The sequence below is a fragment of the Plectropomus leopardus genome, chromosome 4, assembly GCF_008729295.1.
Source record: "Plectropomus leopardus isolate mb chromosome 4, YSFRI_Pleo_2.0, whole genome shotgun sequence".
Lineage (NCBI taxonomy): Eukaryota > Metazoa > Chordata > Actinopteri > Perciformes > Serranidae > Plectropomus > Plectropomus leopardus.
In genome coordinates this window covers 14,748,293-14,771,412 of record NC_056466.1, presented here as the reverse complement: position 1 = coordinate 14,771,412, position 23,120 = coordinate 14,748,293, and the positions used below count along the sequence as shown (strand labels likewise).

Below are 23,120 nucleotides of genomic sequence, written 5' to 3'. Positions count from 1 at the left end.
AAGGCAAAACACATGGAATCAAAAATGAAATGTCAGATAAAATGGAAAAACACATAATTAAATGGTATAACACCTAGTTTAAATTCCTTTAAATCTTTTAAAATTAATTTTGCAATTTGATTTTTACATGCAACTACCAATTCATCATTTAAAAACATAATAACACAAAGATATAATTGATTGGCTAGATTAATTATCATTTAATTAATATGTTTTAATTTGATGCATCAGTTAATAATTATATAATATTCAAAAAATCAATAATAATAATAATAATAATAAGTATTTTCTTCTCTGCTTTTGACGCACTATTCTTTTTTTTTAATCCAGCGTCTCCGAAAATTTTGTCAACATATCAAATGCATAATATGTATCAAAATGCATCAATAATGCCAAACAGTTCATAGCTGAAACTGTCAGGTTGATATGTAGCAGTGGATTACATGATTTATGACTGTTTTAGTTTCTCCACATGCCACCGAGCGTCACGGGCACCTTGTCCACGCCCAAGTCACGTGCAGATGAGCGGTGAGCCAATCCTGAGCGAGAACGGGAAACAGCTGACCGTGAACAACACACACACACACACACACACACACACACACACACACAGCGCCGCCCTCTCCTGCAGGAGGTGGTGTGTGGTAGAGTCCTCACAAACTCTGAGGACAGCTCTTCAATGAGGGCTGCAGTCTGCCTCTGGCTCTTTTGCGAGGTTAATGTTTTCTGGCAGCTCCGGTAAAAACAGGGACGTGGTGCGAGCTTTGTAGTGAGAAGGAGACCCGGACCGTCCAGCCCAAACCAGCCGCACAATGGCACCGTCTCTCATCCGAGCTTGCCGCAGTCTGGCTCTCTCGACGTGGTTATTGTCGTTCTGTTTCGTGCACTTGCTGTGTCTGGACTTCACGGTGGCAGAGAAGGAAGAGTGGTACACCGCTTTTGTCAACATCACCTATCTGGACCCCGTCACTTCGGAGGTCAAGACGGAGAAAACCGAGTGCGGTCGATATGGCGAGCAGTCACCCAAGAAGGAAGCCAGAGGTCTGGTGCTGGTGCCGTCCACCCTGCATGACAGACAGGCGTGCGACCCAAACGTCAGGTTCCCTCCTGTCCCGCACAACATCGCCTGGGTGGCGCTGGTGGCTGCGGGGAACTGCACATACCGAGAAAAGATCCGGAACGCTGCAAACCACAACGCCTCTGCAGTTGTCATCTACAATGTGGGCTCCAGCAGTGCCAACGACACCATAACAATGCCCCATCCAGGTAAGAGACCACCTGTCAGCCTCTGTTTTACATCACGATTCCTGCTCAGCCGTGTCATGGGCACACAGTGGTGGAATGTATCTAAGTACATATACTCAACTTAAGTACAAATTTGAGGTACTTGTACTTACTTTTAATGCCACTTTATACCTTTACTCTACTAAATTTCATAGGGGAATATTATACTTTTACTTAACTGCATTTAGTAGTAGTTCAAGTGTAATTCAAGTTAATTTGTCATATACATTAAAAAGTGCGGTGTACATTCAGTGCAATGAAATGCATTGTGCCCTGGCTCTCTCTCAGCCCTTCAAACATATAATTTGTAACACAAATAAAAACTGAGAATAAAATAGCAGCTTAATAAAAACAATAACAGCATACAATAAAACACAAGCAATGCAAAGCATCTTTCTGTTTTTTTTTCTCTCTCTCTCTCAAATATAAGTGCATTCTGATGATAATAATAATAATACATTTTATTTATGATAATTCTTACTTAATCTTACTTAAGTGACATTTTCAATGCAGGGCTTTTACTTTTAACTGATTATTTTTACAGTGTGGTATCTGCACTTTCACTGAAGTAAAGGAACTGAATACTGCACACTTGACCAAGATTAATGGTCCCACAGCAGCTTTTGCATCTGTGGAATCGGTCCATTAATCAATTAGTTTCATGTTGAAGTAGAAATGTGAGCTAGATGTCCATGCACACTGATTATCACATGCCATCATGTCATAGATCTGCTGGATTTTCTGTCTTCGATCTTGCCGAAGTTTCTTCTCCAATGCGGAATTAAACATTAAAGGCTATGTGATGATACTGTTACATAAGAGATTTATTTTAACAGACTGAAATAAATTGTATGTATTCTCAATCAGAAGAAAAAGAATCACAATCTTGTGGAGAAGAAGAAAAACAACAAAGGTGAAGCACAGAGTAGCACAGAATAACTAGAAATTAGTCAGTCTTTTTAAAACAATGATAATGCATGCACAGACAGTTGAGCACAATGACACTTAAATAAGAATATCAAATATTTGTCATGTCACCGAGGGAGTTTACCTGCTGCACTCTAACTGTGCAGGGATAGTTGCCTAAAGGACATTTTTTTCATTAGTGTTCTGGATTTATTTCTTAGCAGTAAACAATAACAACATGTTCACAACAAACAGAGATGCTTGTCACAATATATGCCAAGAAGCCCAGAGACGGAAAACATGTTACTCCGGCCATTTGTTGAGCACAGTCTGTGTGAAACTAAGGAGTCCCAAGTTTTCTTAAAAACAGGAATTTTACAAAACAAAAGTAAAAAGGGAACCATTATAATCGAACGTACTATTTAAAATGTTGCAGACAAGCACAGACTGCAGACTCACAGGTCACTGACTCCTCAAGACAAAGCAGGAGAGCATCAAAAACCCATCTTTTGTCTTTAGGAACAGTCAGTACACCGCCAAAGCAAACATTTGAGCCCCGCTAATAGAGGAATAAACCATGTTTAAACAACACACCTTTTGACATAATCCATGCAAAAATGTCCTGAAAACACAGACCTCAGATCAGGTTCTTCTAAGGAGAGTCACATTTCCTTGCTTGTTTGCTGGAGGCAGTGCATGCTGATGCATAGATAATTGGACAAACACTTGGCTGTTTAAATAGCACCAAGCACAGTCATTTGTTTGCCATTAAATAAGATATGTAGGTCATAAACAAAAATGTGGTTTTGTTTTTACGTGCTGAATATGTTGAAGTAAAAGGATGCACAGTGGACATGCCCGTGTGCTCTGAGTTAGGGTGTCAACGGTATGAGACATTCACAGTGCGATAACCGTCTCAGAAAGTATCCCGGTGTCACAGTGTTGCAGAATTATTATTGTTATTATCAGTTACAGTGCGGTATATGAGGAGGAGGAGCAGGTCGTTCATTAATCGGAAGTTTGGAGGTTCCATTCTGGGCTTCTCCAGTCGACATGTATCCTTGTGCAAGATATTGAACCCCAAATTGCTCCCGATGGCTGTTCGATCAGTGTGTACGTGTGTGAGAATGGTTACTGAGCAGGCGCCACTTTGTATGGTAGCTTCAGCCACCAGTGTGTGAATGTGTGTGTGAATGAAATTTATCTAACTATTTCATTCTTTGTGTATATACTAGCGATATGTTGTTGCCTTGGAGCAGAAGGGTCAGGTGGCTGAAGATAGACTACAGAAGTGGTATCTAGTGGTCAGGGATAAACACAACACAAAATGAACCACTGCTGCAATCTCTGCATGTAAATAATTAATGAAAACCCATGTATTTTAGAAACACTATCACAAGATATATCACAATACACAAGTGTACTGATATATTCTTACACCCCAAACTTTCCTGTCACCATAATCCAAATGAGCCAAGATCTCCTTCAGTTATTACAGTTACTACTTTAACTCAAAGCAGTGAGTTTGACAGCCAGCAGCTAGTGGAGTGGCCAGTGTTGATTTACTGGAAAAGTCCCAGTTGAGATGAATACCTGCAAACAATATTCAGGGCTGAAGACCTTTGACATTGGTTAATGTTTTTATGTAACGTTAATATTGTCTTTAAAAGTCTGTAGAACATCAAAGATGAGATGGTAAAGCAAAGAGCTCTTTTTAGTAAAAATGCAAATACAACATACAACATTATCTATAATAAAGTATCAGGCCTCTATAAAGTACCCCCACCTTTGAAACCATAATGGTGTGCTTGCCTGTGGCGCCCCTGTAAGATGAAAACATAACTCGAACTCCACTTCTTTGGTTCGATGATCCAGAAAGTCTTTGGGTGGGAATCAGAAGGAGCCCCTCAATACGATAGAACTGCGATAACATATATTGCAATTTATTTACTTCTTTCAACTGCAAATTTTGTCAAACTTAGTCACCATCTGTTTTTGAATGCTATTTGCTCTTCGTCAACATGCATCGGCTGACACAGGAAGCTTGAATGCTGGCTCTTCTCTGGTGTCTCTGCTCTCCTGTAGTTCTTTAATATGTCTAGTTTTTCCAAACAGAGCAGGCTATCATTCGTAGATTTTGTACCTTCACAGTTTCATCTTGTTTAGTAATAGCTCTACAGCTGTCCTAGAGTTGGAATAAATCTTTTCTTTAAGCTTGCTAAGAAGGTTTTTGTTTTAAAGTTTAACTCTTGATGTCACCACAAACTGATTATCTGTGGAAACACTTGACTTGTATTTCCACTGGAAATGGGCTCTCAGCTTGATGCTAGTTTTCATAAAGGTGTGGCTGACCAGACCTCAACGCCTGTGTCAGACAACAACACAATGCCTGCAGGCTATTGGACAAAAGGATCTGTGCAGAAACAGATGTTCAAAATAAAAAGGCACCTAACACCTGATGACATAATGGTCGCGTTGATTCCAAGATGTTTTTAACCAAAAGCTCCGTTCGTACGGAGGTGTCACAGGCACCTGTCGTGATGAGCAGATCATTTAAATATCATGCAAAACCTCTAAAGTTTTTACTCAAACTCAGTGACTGGTCGTAGGAGTCAGTGGGAACCAAATTTTAAAAAACAAACTGAATCGTGGACTTGCATGAACCAGGTGACCACATACACAATTTCTCATGACACTGACAACATGGCTTGCCTGACTTCAAGCCATGACATGAATATAAACTGAGACACTTTACGAGACAGAGACGTCAGCCAGGAGAGGTGTCGTGACAAAGCTTTTAGCGGAGAGGAAGGTAACAAAGTGCAGTGACAAAGGAACAAGTCTTAATGTGTATGAACTGAATGTGAAGCTGACAAAGAGAGACTGGAGCACTTTCCTATCCAGAGCCAACACAGCTGGGCTGTAAAATCCACAGTTTCCAGAGCTTTCAAGGCCTGGCTTCATTTAACCCTTTCATCCCAAGACTGAGTGGCATCAGAGTCAATATACTGCCAGGTTTTTTTTTCACATCACTTTATTGTTTAGCTTAGCATAAAGACTGGAAACAAGGGGAAACAGCTAGCCTGGCTCTGTCCACTGGTATAAACATCATTACCTACCTGCACCTAGTCCGTTATTTTAATTTATATAAAGAGCCGTGCATTAGAGCATTAGAGTGGCAGGATATTATCATAACCATAACTTGACACCTGTCATTAACATTGAGGAGTCTCTATGAATGTTTTAACCTAATCACCAGAAAAAAGTAAGTAATTATGTAGCAGATACATTGAAACTTTATGTTTCTGTATGTTATAACATTTCTGATTTAAATGTGGTTAAGTTTAGGCACAAAAAAACCCTTGGTTATTGTTAGGAAATATCATGTTTGGGCTTTAAAAACACCATTTTGGTGACACAGTCATGGCTTGAGAAGATGATGTCTCTGCTAAAAACAGCCACTTTCACTGGCACTATCCTGGCACTAAATGCAGTGATGGCTCTGGCAAAAGCAGCGGCTTACGTGGTATATTATCCCTGTGGAAACACAGTGTTATGTCGCTAAAACACACCCATGTTTGGTGTCTAAAAAGCTATGACTTGCTTTAACACAACTGGTTTTGTTGTTTGTTGGTCTGTAGCTCGGTAAGCATTTCAAGTAGGTAACACACAACCAGTATTTCCTCCATAAGCGTAATATGTATGAAATGTACAAATTTAACATATTGATGGTTTTCTTCCGGCAGCTGGGCTCAATGTTTATGACTGTTGTCAAAAAGTGTCATTCAGTCAATTACAACATTTTAATGCAAAGTGGACATTTTATGAGATGTCTTTGTATGACATGTTGACATTAAATAAGACAACATACTTGTCATTAACATGACATAGCAAGTTATTCATCAAGCTTAAAAAAACTATTTATCTCCATGTGTAAACATTACATTAGAAAGTCATATTTGATTGGTTTCGACATTAGCTGTACTGAGACCATCGTAATTGTGTCATGAAAAATTCCATTGACATCAAATACAGTGGTACAATTTGGACGTCATAGAAATGTCATTGAATTATATTATGCTGTCAAATGTTTTTAAATACTCTAGCAAAAGTTACAGGCGTTTTTCTTTTATTGTATTTGCACAGTAATGAATTTTGTACTTTGGAAAAAAACCTGTTGCCTGCTTGGATTACCTGTTCTTCCTCAAACAGAAGGTTCTGGCATAATCTTAGCGAGTACATTTTGTACTTAGAGAAAATGATTTGCCAGTGTAGTAACACTAAATGACATCTTCATGACACGTCCAGATTGTACCAACGTAGGTGACATCAAGAGAATTATTAATGACACAGTTATATTTGTCTTGTGACAGCTAATGTCAAAAGCACACATATATCACAGTTTAATGTTTTTTAATGAAAGAATAATTTATTTAATTTAATATTTGATGTTTTATAAGTGAACCCACTAATCTATAAATTGAGAGAATAACTGGCAGATTAATTGACAATAACTGTTAGTTGCAACCCTACAGCTGGCACTAATTCAGCTGACTGGTTGATGACACTAGTTGTTAAAACATTCATTCCCATATATGATTTAGACACTTTGTTGAGAATTTTATTGTCCACTATGTAAAAAGGTGCCTTTGGTTTTCTCATGCACAAAACAAAAGACAAAGCAATGTCACCTCAAGGTTTAATCGATTAATCCAGCATATAATCGACAATGAAAATAATTGTTAGTTGCAGGGCTAATGCATATCCCTTCAAATAAAGTGTAATAAAAAAAAAAACAAGTGTAAAAATGACTTTTTGCCATTTTGTGGGGGTTACATTTCAGACTATTTATTTGCCTCAGAGCACAAACTTCCTGGAATTTCCGCTGGTTTCCTGGCAACTGCTCAGCACCAATTAATAATTTAGGTGCGTTTCATTTTCACACTTCAATTTTTGCGTTGATTACCTTTTAGAGCTGCTGCTCTTCAGCGTCATGATTACAGAAGGCTACAGGTACGAATCTTAACTTGCAGCAAGAAGGCGTATTAACCAAAACTGTCAACCTTTTCCGTCAGTGACTCTGAAGCTTTTTCTGATGAACTTGCATGATTAAGCCACAGTGTGTAGTCTACTTTGTGTAACTGTCAGGTTCAGATTAGCACATGGTGGTTAATAAAGTGTTTACCAGTTAATTCTGTGGTAATCTCTGCCTCAGTGTTATCCTCTCTGCTGCAGACCAGAAGCCTGTTAAAGAAATTAAATTCCCAGCACTGAACAGGGCTGTGTCCACTGAATTAACCCATTCAGTATTAATCCCTCTTTTGCTTCTACATCTTGGGCACAAGTGGCTCTGAAAACAGTGCAGATCTTTTTCACAAGTTCAGCCTCAGTCTCAGACCTCCTCTTTTAGAAGCAGCTATTTTTGTCCACTCTGCGTCACAGTGAAGAGAAGAAGGAGATAAGAGTCAAGGCTTAGGGAAATCTTACATGCCTTGTTATGCCTTTCCTCATTTCTGCTGGCTGTGAAGCTGAAGATGGCCATACACAGACATTTTTTAAAGTCCACAGAGTCTTCTTGATATCATTTGCCTGTTGACATGAGATAATGTGGTTTATCTTGTGTTTACAGATGCAATTGTTACATCACAGTGATTTGCCCTGTGCACCATATGGTCATGCTGAATAAAACCATAAATCTGCAGGTCAGAAGCATGTGATCCAAGGTTACAAGGATGAAAAAAGAGGTTTACAAAACAGTTAGCATTTATAAAAATGCACTCTCAGGGAATCTTGAGAGTTAGCTTGTATGATTGGGGAAAATGGGAAATATGATCCACCTATTCTAACACATTAATTTCATAGACTCTGCTTACCTTATTTAAATTTCAAGTCAGTGAGAAAAATATAAGTAGAAACTTTAGCGGACTGACGGTCTAAATCCACAGTGGTGTTCAGCAGGGTATTACCGTCTGTTTGCTATCCAAACACAAGCTTGTGTTTTCTCCGTCATTGTTTGTAGCAGGGTTTGCTTTAGAAGCTCTAACATACAGAAACTCATTTTGAGGGAGCAGCCACCGTAATACAAGGATAAACCTTTGTGTTAACAGTGGAGATACTGCCAGCTGGATTACTGTGTGGTTGTGGATCTGGCTGTTTTTGGTACACATGAAGTGCTTTGTTCTCATTTTTCTACCATACTGGTTATAAGCTGTGAAATTAAGCATTTGTGTACTTATTAAGAATGTGGCTTTTGCCCTAATATATTTACTGTATTGTGTTCTGAAAAAAAAAATCACAACCAAATTATTCAGTTAAATTTCTTCAGGAATTTAAACTTTAATATTGTTCATATGCTGATTCTTGCATGTATGTGAACATAAACTAGTTTAAATAGACGTGATTTTAGTATGACTTCTCAACTCTGGCCGTATAAAATGCAGCAGCTGTGCAGATTTGACAACAAACCTGTTACATAAAGGGATTTATGAGCATGACAGCAAAAATATATTGCAGCTACATCCTGGAAATGAAGCGTATCTGTTCAATTCAAAGGCTTTAACTCCTCTGAAAAGCACAAAGCAGCATATTCTCTGTCAGTCTCAGTACCTCTGTGGCAGAATTACCCCAGAATATGATTTTAATATAACTCTGCAGATCTCTGTTAAGGTGCATTGAGGATTTGTATCTGGCAGGCTGCACGGAAGGAGCTGTTGGTGAGGGCAGGTTGAAAAAAGCCACTGTTTATAACTGATAGAGGGACCGGAGCACTGCAGCCACTGTGACACTGAGCTGCAGTCATAAACAGGCAGAATATGATGTAACAGTACTCAGACTGTTGATGCAGTTCCTGGAATCATCAACCTGCTGCTGTACGGCTGAGAGAGCAGAGGCTTGTTATTCCCTTATTGTGTCTAGAAACTGCAGAGTTGTTTAGAAGGACAGTTCACCACAAAGTACATTTAAAAATAACAACTCTCCTCTTACAGTGCTATTTATCAGTCGAGATTGTTTTGGGGACTGTTTGAGATTGTTTGCCTTCTTTCCAACATATCGGTACAAGATGACACTGGGTTTGGGGTGATCAAAACATCAAAAATAGAATTTTAAAAACTCAACAGCAAAGTCTCTTTCTAGAAATCATGATGCAGTTATTCAAGATAATCCACAGACATTTTTTGAGCAGTTTCATGTAAGAACTATATCATAGTGCTGATATCTCCAGCACTCTGCACCTCACACCAACACAATCAAGATTTATAAATGATGACTTTTATTTATTTTTTATATATTTGTCATTCTTTCATTACAGTCAAATGGACTATACAGAATGGAGCCTGAACAATGCTGGATTTTTAGAGACAGATATTTGATATTGAAGAGTTAGAAATCAACATCCCGGCCAATTTTTGTCATACGGTTAAAAATGCAACCCCCCTACATTTCCTGTTTTCTTCACTGCAAACTCTCAAATATTAGCCATAGAGACAAACAATAATGGGCATTTATACCTTCTTTGGCTCTGTTTTATTGGCAAATATTTTATGTTTGTGAGAGCTGAAATAATTAGCTAATTAACTAATTGACTTATCAACAAAAAAACTCAATTACTTCAATAATCTATATGCTGTTTAAGTCTAACTTGTCCAGCAAAAATGATTCACTTTTCACAGCCTTTCAGATGTGAGTATTTGCTTATTTTCTCTCTTTTGTATCATTGGAATCTGAATATTTTAAGAGTTTTAAAGTTTTATAAGACGAAACAAAACATTAAAGGGGAGTATTTTGGCTCTGGGAAGTTTTGATACACATTTAGGTAAAAAATCATCTTTAATGAACCTTTTATAACTGTATAAAAAGTTCCTAATATTTTATAAACTCTTGATATGGCACAGCCATTAACATTTCTGCAGCTGGTTGTCTGTTAGAGGCAGGAGGCAAAGCTTATCTGTCACGTTAGGGAACTGAACTGTTGAGAAGCATTAGCTGGGAAGCACCGTCTTAATACTGGGACCCCCCCGATGGGAGTTTTTTCTATCATGCAAATCCTGCTCTGTAAACACCTCCTGGACATCTTTCAGGTGCAGAAGTTAAAAGAAGCTCCATGACTATGTAATGCAAAAGCCTTCATCATGTACGACTAGCAGAGCAACAGACGGTTGCTTGCAGGAAGCTTTTGACAAACAGTAAAGCTTTAGTTGTTCTTTCACATCTAAGCTCCTGGCAAACTGAGTTTGAACACCTGCTCTGCTTTAAGGCACAACTCTTTATTTGCCAGGGTTGGATGTTGGATATCTTGCTATGTACTGTGTAAAAATTATATTAGATTTCTCGTCAGTATTTGTATTTTCCTTTATTTTTTAAGGAACTAAGGCTCTATGCTATAATATCATTAAGCATTAGTACAGTATAGTTATTGTAATTGTTGGTTTAGTATGATGCCAGGTATATTTCATATTGTAAAAAGAGTTAGAGTAAAGAGATTTAGCCTAAGCCTACAGCTACATTTTTTAAGTTTTTTTTTTTTTTTTAGTTATTGCCTTTTTGTTCCTGTTTTGCCCAATTCCAAACAATAACCACATTTCAGATTGCTTAAATTAGATATTTTCTTTTTGTCTTTTCAGTTTTCATTTATTGTAAATTTTAACATTATCAGGACTGCACACAACTACAGTTTTAATCATGCATTGATCAAAGGATTATTTTTAATTAACTGATTAGTTGTTTTTCCTATTGACTGTCAGAAAATGATTAAAATTTCCCAGCCCAAGATGATGTCTTTAAATGTTTGTTTTGTCCAACTAAAACCCAAATATATTCAGTTTACTTTCATGTTTAACAAAAGAAAAAATATCAAACTCTCACATATGAAAAGCTAGAACCAGCAAATGTTTGGTATTTTGGGTAAAACGAAAAAAAGACAAACAATGCAGATAATTATTTACCAATTGACTAATCGATTAATCAACTAATTGTTGCAGCCGTAAACATGCCGTAAAAATTATATTACAGACTTATTTGCACCTCAAAACAACTTATTAGTTAACTTTTAAATGATATTTTCTAAAAAATTGTAAATCTTGGTAAGTACTTTTTCCAAGCTTTCTACACTCAAGATATAATTCTTAGGGGAGAAAAAATACACTCTTTATGATAATTTAATGAAAGTGAGTGGGTTTTTTTTGTCTAAAAACATGTTTAAAGATATCTAAAATATCCACCATGTGTTGTTAGTGTGTCATAGTAGAGGTTAGTAGAATTCCCAGATACAATACTGAGGACGAGACTTTAGTGTCTTGTGTTGCAGCTATGGACTTGATTGATCTTGTAAAGGCTTAGGTGTGTTGTTTGTGTGTGCAGGTACAGGCGACATTGTGGCCATCATGATCCCAGAGCCTAAAGGTCGTGAGATTGTGGCCCTGCTGGAGCAGAAAATCATGGTCACATTGTACATCACCATAGGAACCCGCAACCTGCAGAAGTATGTGAGCAGAACGTCAGTAGTGTTTGTCTCCATCTCCTTCATCGTCCTCATGATCATCTCCCTCGCCTGGCTCGTCTTCTACTACATCCAGAGGTTCCGCTACGCTAATGCACGAGACCGCAACCAGGTATGAGTGTGTGCACTTTATTTAATCAGAGTAGGACTCCATGACCTGATGTGTTTCCACCTGAAATGGTTATAGACAGTTCTGTTGTCTTAGTCTTGACATTGGCCCGTGCATTTTTCCATTTGGTGTCGGCTCTGAAAAGCTGTAAGGAGAGGCCAGAATTAGCCTGACAGCTGGCCGAACAGAGACATGGCGAACCAGTGAACCATCAAGCAACTCAGCTCTTCGGCCCTCTGAGCCAACTTTGCTAATACTCACTGTTGCCCTCTCTTTATTATGAATGGCCGCCCCTGACGCTCTTGTGACGTCTGCAATGGCCATTCATCATTGTGCTTGTTATGATAGGAGCCGGTGCCGTGACAACCATTGTTTGCATTTTCACTTTGAATTATGTTGATTTATGTTCAGCCATATTGAACAAATCTGCTCTCATTTCATTTCCAAGGCGGCCTAGTAAGGTTGTGATTCCTCTCTCCTGTCAGCTCTCTGAACCTGTCGCCGATACTTTTGTGAATGACATGATTTCATATGTTTAAAGTCACATTGTATTACAGGTAACTAGTGGTGTACAGTTTGTTCCCTTGATCTGTTTCAAGATTTCTAGTCATTGTGGTTCACAGGTTGTTTTTTTTCTTAAGTTCTATTTATTGATATTTTCCAAATAGAACAGATAGAAAACACAATAACATTATATCATACAAAAGCGATGAAAGAAAGTAGTGCAAGTAGTAAGCAAAGTAGAAAAACATACCCAGACCAAGACTAAGGACATAAAATGAATATATAATGAAATGAAATTTTAAAAATATATGTAAAAGAATTTATAACAACATATAACACTAAAATATTAAGTTGTTTGTCATTCTGCTGCTCGTTACATCACAATTTATATGTTGCTTTAATAGCTTATCAATAATTCAGGCGTATCTGGGAAGTCCAGCTCAGGTATATACCTGAAAAAAAGGTTCCTCATCTTGCAAAATTTCCTCAGGAAGCCCAATAACACACCCAAACCTTTCCAGTTTGACAAAGTAAGGACTTCTTTTATTGACAGGGTGTGTGAAAGAGATATTGGAGATATCCACTTGAGTCATACAAAGCATCTGGCAAATTGTTGTGGAAGTTTTCCTCTTAATATAAAAAATCAATTTTCCAGTTCACGTATTTTGTAACTGTGGTTCAGTAGTGGTGTTTGTGCACATTAGGTGATATTGGCTCTCCTTTACTATTTTCACACAAATGTGAAAATGTGAAATCGAGTCTCCAACCTGCAAATGATGCTTGATCTTGTGAAATTATATGTTGGCTCACATTCACATAAAGGTAGGCTTGCAAAGTAAAACATTTATTCCAAGATTGTTTTGAGCTGATGTAGATCAGCAGAAATCAGCAGAATTTACAGTACATTAACAGACCAGTGAGATACTGCATCCTGCTGAGTCAAAGGCTGTGTTTTCCACTATTAAAAACCCAATGGCCGTGTCAGTAATACATTTTTTTTATATCTGCAGAGACGTTTGGGAGATGCTGCCAAAAAGGCCATCAGTAAGCTGCAAGTACGCACCATTAAGAAAGGAGACAAGGTAAATGATGTTCCCCACTCTGCAAACAGAAACATCTCAAATAAACTTCAAAGCATGTTTGGCAATACAGTGAGTTTAAAAGTATTCATACATTTACAAAAATTTGTAAATCCAATTGGAGTAGGCCTGTCATGATAATTATGTTAATGACGAATCGAGGTGAGGGAAAAATTATCATGTGTTGTGTACATAAATTGTACGATTTTTTACATGCATGTTTGTTTGGATAAAAATGTCACCAACATTCTAGCCAACATGATGCATTGCAGATAGCTGTGGCTGAAGGCTTTTATGTTTTCAGGTTGTCTCTCCATCCCATTCTCATAAACACAGTATCCCAAAGATACCATGAGGAAATTTCCTTCAAATTTGGCACAAACACCCACATGGACTCAATAATAAACTGATTAGATTTAGGTTGTCAAAGATCAAGGTCACTGTGACCTAACAAATCAAACCTAACAATGTTTTTGGCCACAACTCATGAATTCATACGATAAATTTGACAAAATTTCACACAAATGTCTAATATTATGAGGAAGAGATGACATTATATATCCAGTATTTTAAAGGTCATCTTCATAATAATGTGAATAATAATGATGTGAACTGTAAGTCCAACTAGAGTAGTTTGCGGAGGCACGCAACCACTAGGCAGTAATTCTCATTTTATTAATGTTTCAAGTATTTTTCTTTTTGCTCTTTGAAAGGATGCACTTGCATTATTATGCTATTATATTATCATTATATCAGTGGCATAAAACAAATGACAATAATATTGTTAATTGCAACTATTTCTGTGACAACACACCGTCCATCAAAAACAGTTATCAAGACAGACATAACTTGGAGGACATGACTTGGATTTTATTTGGTGTGTATTTAACAATTTATTGGTCTTTTTGTGTATTTCTGTGTGTTCTGTGTTTTAGGAGACTGAGTCAGACTTTGATAACTGTGCCGTTTGCATTGAAGGTTATAAGCCGAACGATGTCGTGAGGATATTACCGTGCAGGTGAGCTTTGTGTGCTGGATCTTTGTCATACATACTGCAACTTAAAAATAGATGTCTCTATTTTGTGAAGGCATGCATACACACACCATAGCTGCCAATATTTACACATTTCCCTGTGCATTGCATTCAAGCAGTCATTTGTTTTCAAATGTTTTACTTGTGCGCTGCCTTCTTGCTCGGTCAGGCATATTTTCCATAAGCACTGTGTAGACCCGTGGCTACAAGACCACCGGACGTGTCCCATGTGCAAAATGAACATCCTCAAAGCTTTGGGAATCCCAGTAAGGATCTTTTGATTTATTTTGGTAACATTTGCCTCATGCATATTGACTAGACAAGACTAATCTAAATCTAAAGTGCAATATATAAAAGAAATGACAACTCATAGCATGCATGAGACTGTCTCTAAAGACAAAATGTTTGGCACCTTCCAGCTCAACGCAGACTGTTCAGATGAAGTTCCTCCAGACTATGAAGCGTCTGTCGGGGGTCCACCCACCAACCCCATCAGCGGGGCGAGTGACATCACAGTTAATGAGAGCTCGGTGGTTCTGGATCCAGCCGGAAGAGCAATAGGCCTGCAGCAGCTCCATCCTGATGAAGAGACAGAACTTCAGGCAGGGGACAGCCACATCATTGCCAGCAGTAAGTACAGACACACATTTAATGTAGAGGTAATGACCTGACAGTCAGCAAAAAAAAAATTTGACGCATAACTTCCCAGCTGAGAAGTTGGGACATTCAATTTTAATCCAGACAGTTATCACCACCCGCTCTTCAGTATGCCTGTTTCTTTCTCTCTATTATTTAACACAGTGAGGCTACAACCTTTGACTGTTGGCTGATTTCCGCTGTGCTAGGAAATATTTTGAGAGTAAAACTCTGCAAAAAGAAACAGATGAAATAAGCTTTTTTGTCCCTCATCCACCAGAGGAAACCAGCTTTTAACAGTGTGCTGGTTCTGTTTTTATTCCCCTTTGTAGGGCTGCGTTGTTTATTCTGAGACCTAAATCAGGCCAGCAGCCACCTGGTCAGTGTTCCCCAATTCAGATCCTCCTGAGTAGGACAGGATGGTAATCATAGTGCTCCCTTTCAAGAAAGCTGCAGCCTAACCCACATACACTCAAATATTTGTTATGTTAGAGAACATTGTACATTTTAGCACCTTATGCAAACGCCTAAGGGCTGTTACTTTAACTAACCACTGTTAAACATCTGCTAGCTATCAGAGCTTTATAGTGTGAGTACATGTGTACGCTCACGTGTTCTCCATTTAGCAGCTGGAGCCAAAACAGTTTCCCAGAACTGACATGTAGCCAGAGTTTTAAAAGGTTAAAGTCACATGTTTTCATAACACCTTTTCTACGGCTGGATGAAGGAATAAACAGAGGAGTGGTTTTTATGTTTTTTTTATTTATACATAAAGAACAAAAAAAGGACAAAAACATTTATCCCTAGAAGATAAAGGTTTCATTTTTGTGCCAAATCAGTTGATACATGCAACAAGAAATTCAGCTATTTATGGATAATAATACCACTCTGTCCTGGAAGTTTTACAAATTGCCCCTGGTCAGTCCAGCTTGATGTAATTACAGCTCCCAGTGGTTTAATTGTTGTTCCTGCTGTTTTTTTGACCACTCAGAGGTCTGGTTACTGTCAGCGAAGGGTTTATACTTAAACCTTTATACAGTGTTTGAAAGAGAAGATGAAGCGTCTGAAAAACGGGTGCCAAAGTCCTGCAGCTCAGCACGTCAGACTGGCTCCAACACTTGTACACTTTCTGCTTCCAGGCACAAACAGAGTCCACACACACACACACACACACACACAGTGACTGAATAAGAGACTCACTCCTGACAACCAATAGTGAGCCAAATGTACATTTTGCTTTTCACTCCCTGCTTATGTATTTCTTTACTGCAATTCTTCTTAATGTCAGTTTAAAATGCACATTAAAGGAAACACTACTTCGATCCAACATAATGTCCCCACTGCAATATTTAGAACACTGTGTTTAGATGGTTTTAGTGGGTTCGTTCTCAAATAGTTGGATTTTTTTTTAAAGAGAGACTTATTTTAAGGACTTTTTGAGGTCAACTACAGTTATTATACTGTTAGATGGTGTTATTCATAAGTGTTAAGAACATAAGTATTTAAGTATTCATCATACTGTGTTTTGAAAGATTATTGAATTTGCTATTTTGTATTGACCTTGTATTGACCTGCCATTGATGGGGAACGATGAAACTATTTGATAACCAATTTGTTTTTTCAGTCATTTTTTTAACAAACATTTACTGGCTCCAGCTTTTCAAATCTGAAGTTCTTTTGGTTTTGCTTTGTCTTTTCTGACAGTGAACTAAATATATTTTTGGATTTAGGTTGTTGGCTCTGTCTGTAAAGGTTCTGTATGCGACAAGATACTGTTTTCTGGTGAAAATATAGTGGAGTAATGGTGTCCTGAGTGGAGAATGAAGCTACTGGCCGCTCCTTTGCACTGCACTCATATGTTGCCTACTGCTGATATCAGGATGGCATTGTTACAGAAGCGTGGTGTCCACCCTTCAGTTGCCCCCCTCGTTAACTCCGTTGGCTCTGTTGGCACTGTTGGCATTGTTTAGTGCTGTTTATAGAGTTAGCACCGTTAGCTACTGGCTGTTGACTCAGCCATCTCCTTGTTAAGAAGTTGTGCAGACTTATATGCTTTGAATATCACACAGAGCCCCTTCAGCTGGTCAGAACATTGTTTTGAAGACATCTCTTTGGGATGTGGGAAATGTTAGGGATGCTTTATGACATTTTTTTTACTTTACAGTTAGTCAATACATTAAGATAATGATCTTTAGTTGCAGCCTGTTATTAAGTTTTAGCTTTAACACCATGTGAATAATGTGCTCTGAACTGCATCATATTTTACATGTTAGCACTGCTTAGAGCAAAAATATGAGTCTGATATTAATTCAGCTAAATACTGAACATTAAAAAAGTACATCATTGTGATAAAGTACTTTCCAATTTGCCTTTTAGAGATTATTCTTCAAGGCACTCAGAAGCTGCTAGCAAAAAGAGTAATGTTTACTTTTGTGAGCTTGACAAGCTGTAGATCAGTTCCCCACAAGCAGGTTTTCACCTCGAGACTAATTAGTATGTAAATTAGATGTGATTTGTCGTATGTCGCAGCTCTATTGAGCCGAGGCAGACGATGTCAACGACAGGCAGTTAGCATGAGATGAACAAGCCGATCTGTCAGGATTTCTGCTGCTGAGAGCTGGCAGTGATGGAGGGTCGATTGTGTTGCGTCTTCAGCCTGAATAATGAACGCTGTCGTTAATGGTATTGCAGCTATCATTCTTTCCCGAGTCAGCCACTAACTCGCTGTGTGCTGCAATCAGGGTCCCAGAGACAAACCTGATTTATGGCTGGGATGAGGGAAAATCTATTTAAGTGTCAATGAAAGGCATTAACCTAAAGAATTCAAACTTCTTTAAAGGGCTATAAAATGATGTCCCTGTTCAGAGATACTGGTATAACTGCATCGTGAGTCATGAATTACATCTCTCTTTTTGCCTTCAGGTGAGCACCAGCCGCCGCTCAGCAGTGATTCAGACACTTCAATCATCAATGGCGTGGAGGTAGGCATGTCTGAAGTAGAGCTATCCACAGAGCAGGAGCGTGATCGGGCCAAATCTTGAGCTAAAAGCTGAAAAAAAAGTAATAAATCACCAGGAAAAGGAGGACAAAAGCAGGACAAATTGACCAGGGGGGCCCCCAGAGATTCGTCACATCTTTGGCTCCTGGAGGAGGTGACTTCTTAGAGGATGGACAAATGAGCAATACAACATCGCAGCACAAAAATACACCCAAATCTGTCTTTACTGGCCGAGTCGTCCCTGCATCTGTGGATGTGTTGCTTGCTCGTTTTCTAGTCGTCACACCTCACCATTTTGTTGGTTCGACTGTCATGACGACCAGACAGCCAATCACAGCTCTCACACTGTGGTGGCCCACTTTTTGTCACACGTTTCACATCCTTAAAGCTAGCAACTGAAGCACACATACAGTAACTGCTGAGATGATGGAGTTGGTTTCTCTTCACTCTGGCACCCTAAACCTGCTGCTGGATACAATATGAGCACAAGAGCAGCAGGACCTCCGCACCGCCAGATTGCAGCTTTAATTAATGTTAAAATATGTGCAGATTGTTTCTTGGTACGAGATCACTGCCAACATATTCCAGGAGTTTAACTGATATAATGGATACATAGCACGTACAGAGTCTCTCACAGCTGGTGTGAATTCCAACCAGCAGTTTTTCAACTTCAGACTTGGGCACACGTTAATATCCGTCGAAAACTTGAAGCGTAGGTCTTTCAATTAATTTTGTCATTTAATGAGTCTAAATATGTATGCACACATTATGCTGTAATTTTTGAATTTCTAATTGTAAGACTATCTGTTGTTTTTTTTTGTGAGACCTTCATTTGTACCTTTAACTGAACCTTCCTGTTGTCCAGAGGAAAAAAACAAACACATGGTAGATGTTTCTGTCCTCATATTTGACAATCATAGCTTGTCACAAGCAGTTTGAAGTGATGTCACCCACTGCCCTACTGAAACTGCTGCTGATTTACAAGTTATCACAACACATGGCGCCGGTGATCACTCGCTGCTGTCTGTCTGCAGGGATGTGTTCATATCTGGGTTCACGCTGCTGCTAAACACAGCTGGCAGTAGCAGTTGTCACTACCAAAATCTGGCAGTGTGCTCATATTCTAGACAAACTTCCTACACTTGTCAAGCCAGCCAAGATGAATACAAGTGTTTGTGCCAAGATTGTCAGTAGTGTTTCAGAAACTGTAGTTATTTTTCATGCACATTGATCCCCCTGCCTGTTAAACAGGCAATGGATCTGTTTGTTATATGACACCGAAACATGAGGACGTGGAGTTGGATGGCGTATGTCAGTTTATAGAGGGACTGTTTTGTGGAAAAGGAGGGAGCTATGCATTGCCAGGCATGGTCAGAGTTCATTTTAGGAATTTGATGCTCCAAGCATGGGATTTTTAGGGCATGAAGAGCTTACAGCATGAAAATGTTTACAGTTGTGAAATAATTGAAAAGTTTCGTGTAGACTACATCCACACCAAGCTGGCAAATTCTGGAAAACAACATGCATTCAGCCTGTTGTTTTCTGGAGCTGCAGGAAAACAGAGATATTTGTTATTCTTCGTCTTTGATCAGCAAACAAAATTGCATCATAGCCAACATGTGCTGAGGAATGAGTTACACAGACGCGTACTTTGCTTACTCTAACTTTTCAAATAGTGGACGGGGCTACACCTCAGCTGCACAGGGTATTGGGCCTTTATTCAAAGCAGGCTTATATTAATTAATGTCCTTTGCTCTTCGTAAAATACAACACATTTTTGTTACAAATATTACAGAAGCACATTAGCACGCTGCAGTCGGAACGACCATCTGAGGAGCACGTGAATGCACCACTGGTCTTGGCAGGTAGATGTTTCAACTCGAGTCCCCGCTCATGTAGTCAGTGCTGCTGCAGCACTAAGTTACAACATGTCACAAATCCATGAGCACTCAGACAACAGGCTGACCTGGTACATACCAGACACTAAAAAGAGTCACTCAAAAAGAAATTTTTCCCCATCACCATTATTTACCCTGTTATTTTTCCCCTGTATTTGGGGCGGGCCTTTATTGTTATTGTGCCCGTGGTCATTATTTGATTGCTGGCCTTCAGTGTCAGTTGGTTGAACCTCTGTTTAGTCCTATACTAATCCCTTTGATCACCATCAGTGTGAGATTTAAAAACATAAATTGAAGTTGATGAACATCTGTGGGATCTTCAGTATCAACATTTAAAATGAGTTGCTGGTAGTGACACGCTTACAGAGAATCATCACTTGAATCTGCAGAAAAACACCAAAACAAAGGAAAAGAAGGTGCTTTTTTAAATGTAGCGGGCTTAGTGTGGACGTACTCTTAGACTCCCGTGCTGATGCTGCGGACTGTTATTCACATTCACTATCTTTAGCAGCATGTAGTTGAATTAATTCTTCTGCTTTTCCTTTTGTTGTTCTGTTTTCATCCCGTCACTCACCCTTTATAACCTTTTCAGTAAAGTCCTGTTGAACTAGATCAGTATAGGATCTAATACTCGATCGAATCTGTTTCCAGTCACATTCCTGTAAAACTTGCACACTGAAGAAGCACACACTCCCCTGACTGAGTCATTGGAGCCAGTGGAATTTAACTGGGAGTTTTTCACTTCCAGTCATTGTTTCCATTATGTCCTGCAGCCACCTGGGACTCTTATATAACACACACATGTGCACACTCCCCTGTTTGGGTCAATCATTGAAGGATTATTGAATATATGGGCAAATGTTTCATGAATGTGTTGGTTTTTGGAGGGACTTACTTAAAGTGTTTTTCGAGACTGTTCTTGGCTGTAGCTGCTTGATACTTACAGACTCTACGTTTTATGTGTGTTGCATCACACAGAGAGTCTACTAAACGTGTGGTAGCATTATATAAGCTTTCATGAATGTAGATTTACATACACTATAAATTAGACAATGCAATGGAAATAGTCATTTAGTTAAAAAGCCTTGTTTACCTCTACTATACATGTTCTTTGTTGTAGATATGAAGCTGGAGGATGATTGTGATTCTTGCCAGCACATTATAGACACAGATGTTTACTGCCAGCCTAATCTGGACCTTTAAGCCTCTGAACGTCACATCAGCTCACAGGGATAATGAGACAGCACAATACACAAGATAACACAGAAACACCCAACAACATCAATATCTGTTTGATATCCTCATCTTTCTTTACATGCTTTAAATTTACAGGTCTTTCTCCTGTCATCTTGTCTCCACCTGACACACAAAAACAACAAACATCATCTCCGTCTGACTGTTTGGTCGAAATAGCAACAAGACAAAGCAAAGCACATCTGTTTTTAGTGCCAGATCACTTGATTCTGGCTCTACTGCCTAATAAAACGAGTTTAGTAAAGCTGGATTTAAACGTATTTTTACAGAGAACTCAATGTGATTAAGCTAAAATGTAATTTCTCAGTTTTGTCTGTTTGTAACAACCTTTATGTTGGAATAAATAGAACTTAAAGGGATTATCAGACACAAAAGACTTTGGTGCACTTCATGTACAGAAACAGCATTCAGTGTACTTATGAAGTAACTCAAGATTTTCGTCCCTAATTGTATTTGCAACTTTGTGTAACACGTAATTTTAGGCTGTGTTCCTCATAATTTCCAACAAGTTTCATGGAAAGAACTGCAGTATGTGTGTATTTGGTGCTAATGTGGGGAATGTCCTTAAAAGAAAAGTTTCCAAAGATTTTTTTTTGCACACATATAAAACCGCAAAAAATCCAGATAGTGGAAAAACTTAGGAAAGGTTTAAGAGACACAAACAGACATTCCCTTAACTTACAGACAAAAAAATACTAACAGTAAGTAAAAAATAAAAATATCAAAACTAGCATAATTAAGAAAACAACAAAAAAAATAAATGACAACAAGGCAGAGCAGAAAAACTAACCAACAATAATCAAAGAAAAATGAAGAGATAGGCCTACATAAAACACAACGCAGAGAGAAGACAACAAATGTGTGAACTGAATTTTCAGTTTATTTATTTCTTTATCTGAGAGCAACCGTGGTTATTGATCAAAAGGAAAGAAAAAAAATAAGCCAGATGTGGAAAAGGGCTCCATAAAAATGGAATAAGACAACATATTTTCTAAAATTCTTATACACAACTTACTAAATATGCACAAAACAGTACAACACATATCCACTAATTAATTTCACAGTTGAAATACGAGTTAATTAAATCTGTATTAAAGAAAAAGAAAAAAAGACACTAGTACAAGCAGTTGCCAACCTTTTTTAAAATATTTTTTCATCAATTAATCTGCTGTGCTATGACTAAAAGTCTCTCAATGTAACACTAGCAATTAATTGTAAGTAATTAATTAAATAAATGTACTACCTGAACACTCATTATTTTCCACATAATTAGTAATAATTTGTGGCCTTTCAGGTAAGTACTTAATTATTCTCACATCACAAAGCTTGACCCAGCATAGTTTAATTATTGGTAGTTAATCAAAGCTATCATGCATTTTATTTCTCGTCATATGTTCTCTTCTGTTTGTGTAAACTCTCTTATATTGCACTCTAACCCTCCAGTGAATGAGGAGAGACTTTACTGAATGACTTGAGAAAGTCTTTTTTTTTAAATGTAGAGGGCTACAGTATTGAACATAGCACACGAGTCAGCTGATACTTATTCTGTAATGTTGTGAACTTTAATCTGTACTATTGTGTGTATGTGGGGCGAGGATCAATATATTGTACACTATACCCAGCAGAAATAACAGCGTTGCTATTTTGTAATATAAAAAAATTGTATGTATGATCAGCTGTGTCTCTGTCTTTTTCTTTTACCATGATGCAGGTGTAAGAAAGTCTCTGAATGTTATTTATATAACTTAAAGGGTTTTTTTAACGTCATATTTCATGTTCAACCTGTTCTGAGTTCATAGATACCAGTTACCAGATTTTGCTCCTTGGAGTTTCTGAGTAACAGACATTTTCTTAAGATATATTTGTTTTTCTCTTAAAGTATGGACAAACAGTAGTCCCATGTACCCCATGACTAAATATAGA

At 38.2% G+C, this 23,120-nt stretch overlaps 1 protein-coding gene across 2 annotated transcripts; it reads left to right on the top strand.

Moving 5' to 3' along the window:
• The first annotated feature begins 658 nt into the window (after nt 1-658).
• On the top strand, nt 659-22,866 carry rnf150a (ring finger protein 150a). Of its 2 annotated transcripts, XM_042485121.1 has the most exons (8): nt 659-1,266; nt 11,548-11,798; nt 13,310-13,381; nt 14,314-14,396; nt 14,581-14,677; nt 14,831-15,041; nt 17,970-18,028; nt 21,276-22,866. In XM_042485121.1, the coding sequence occupies exons 1-8, from the start codon at nt 813-815 to the stop codon at nt 21,354-21,356; spliced, it is 1,308 nt and encodes a 435-aa protein (XP_042341055.1). In that variant the 5' UTR covers nt 659-812; the 3' UTR covers nt 21,357-22,866. The 2 variants fall into 2 exon arrangements, with proteins under 2 accessions (XP_042341055.1, XP_042341056.1); XM_042485122.1 differs by having other exon boundaries at nt 17,970-21,363.
• The last annotated feature ends 254 nt before the right edge of the window (nt 22,867-23,120 follow it).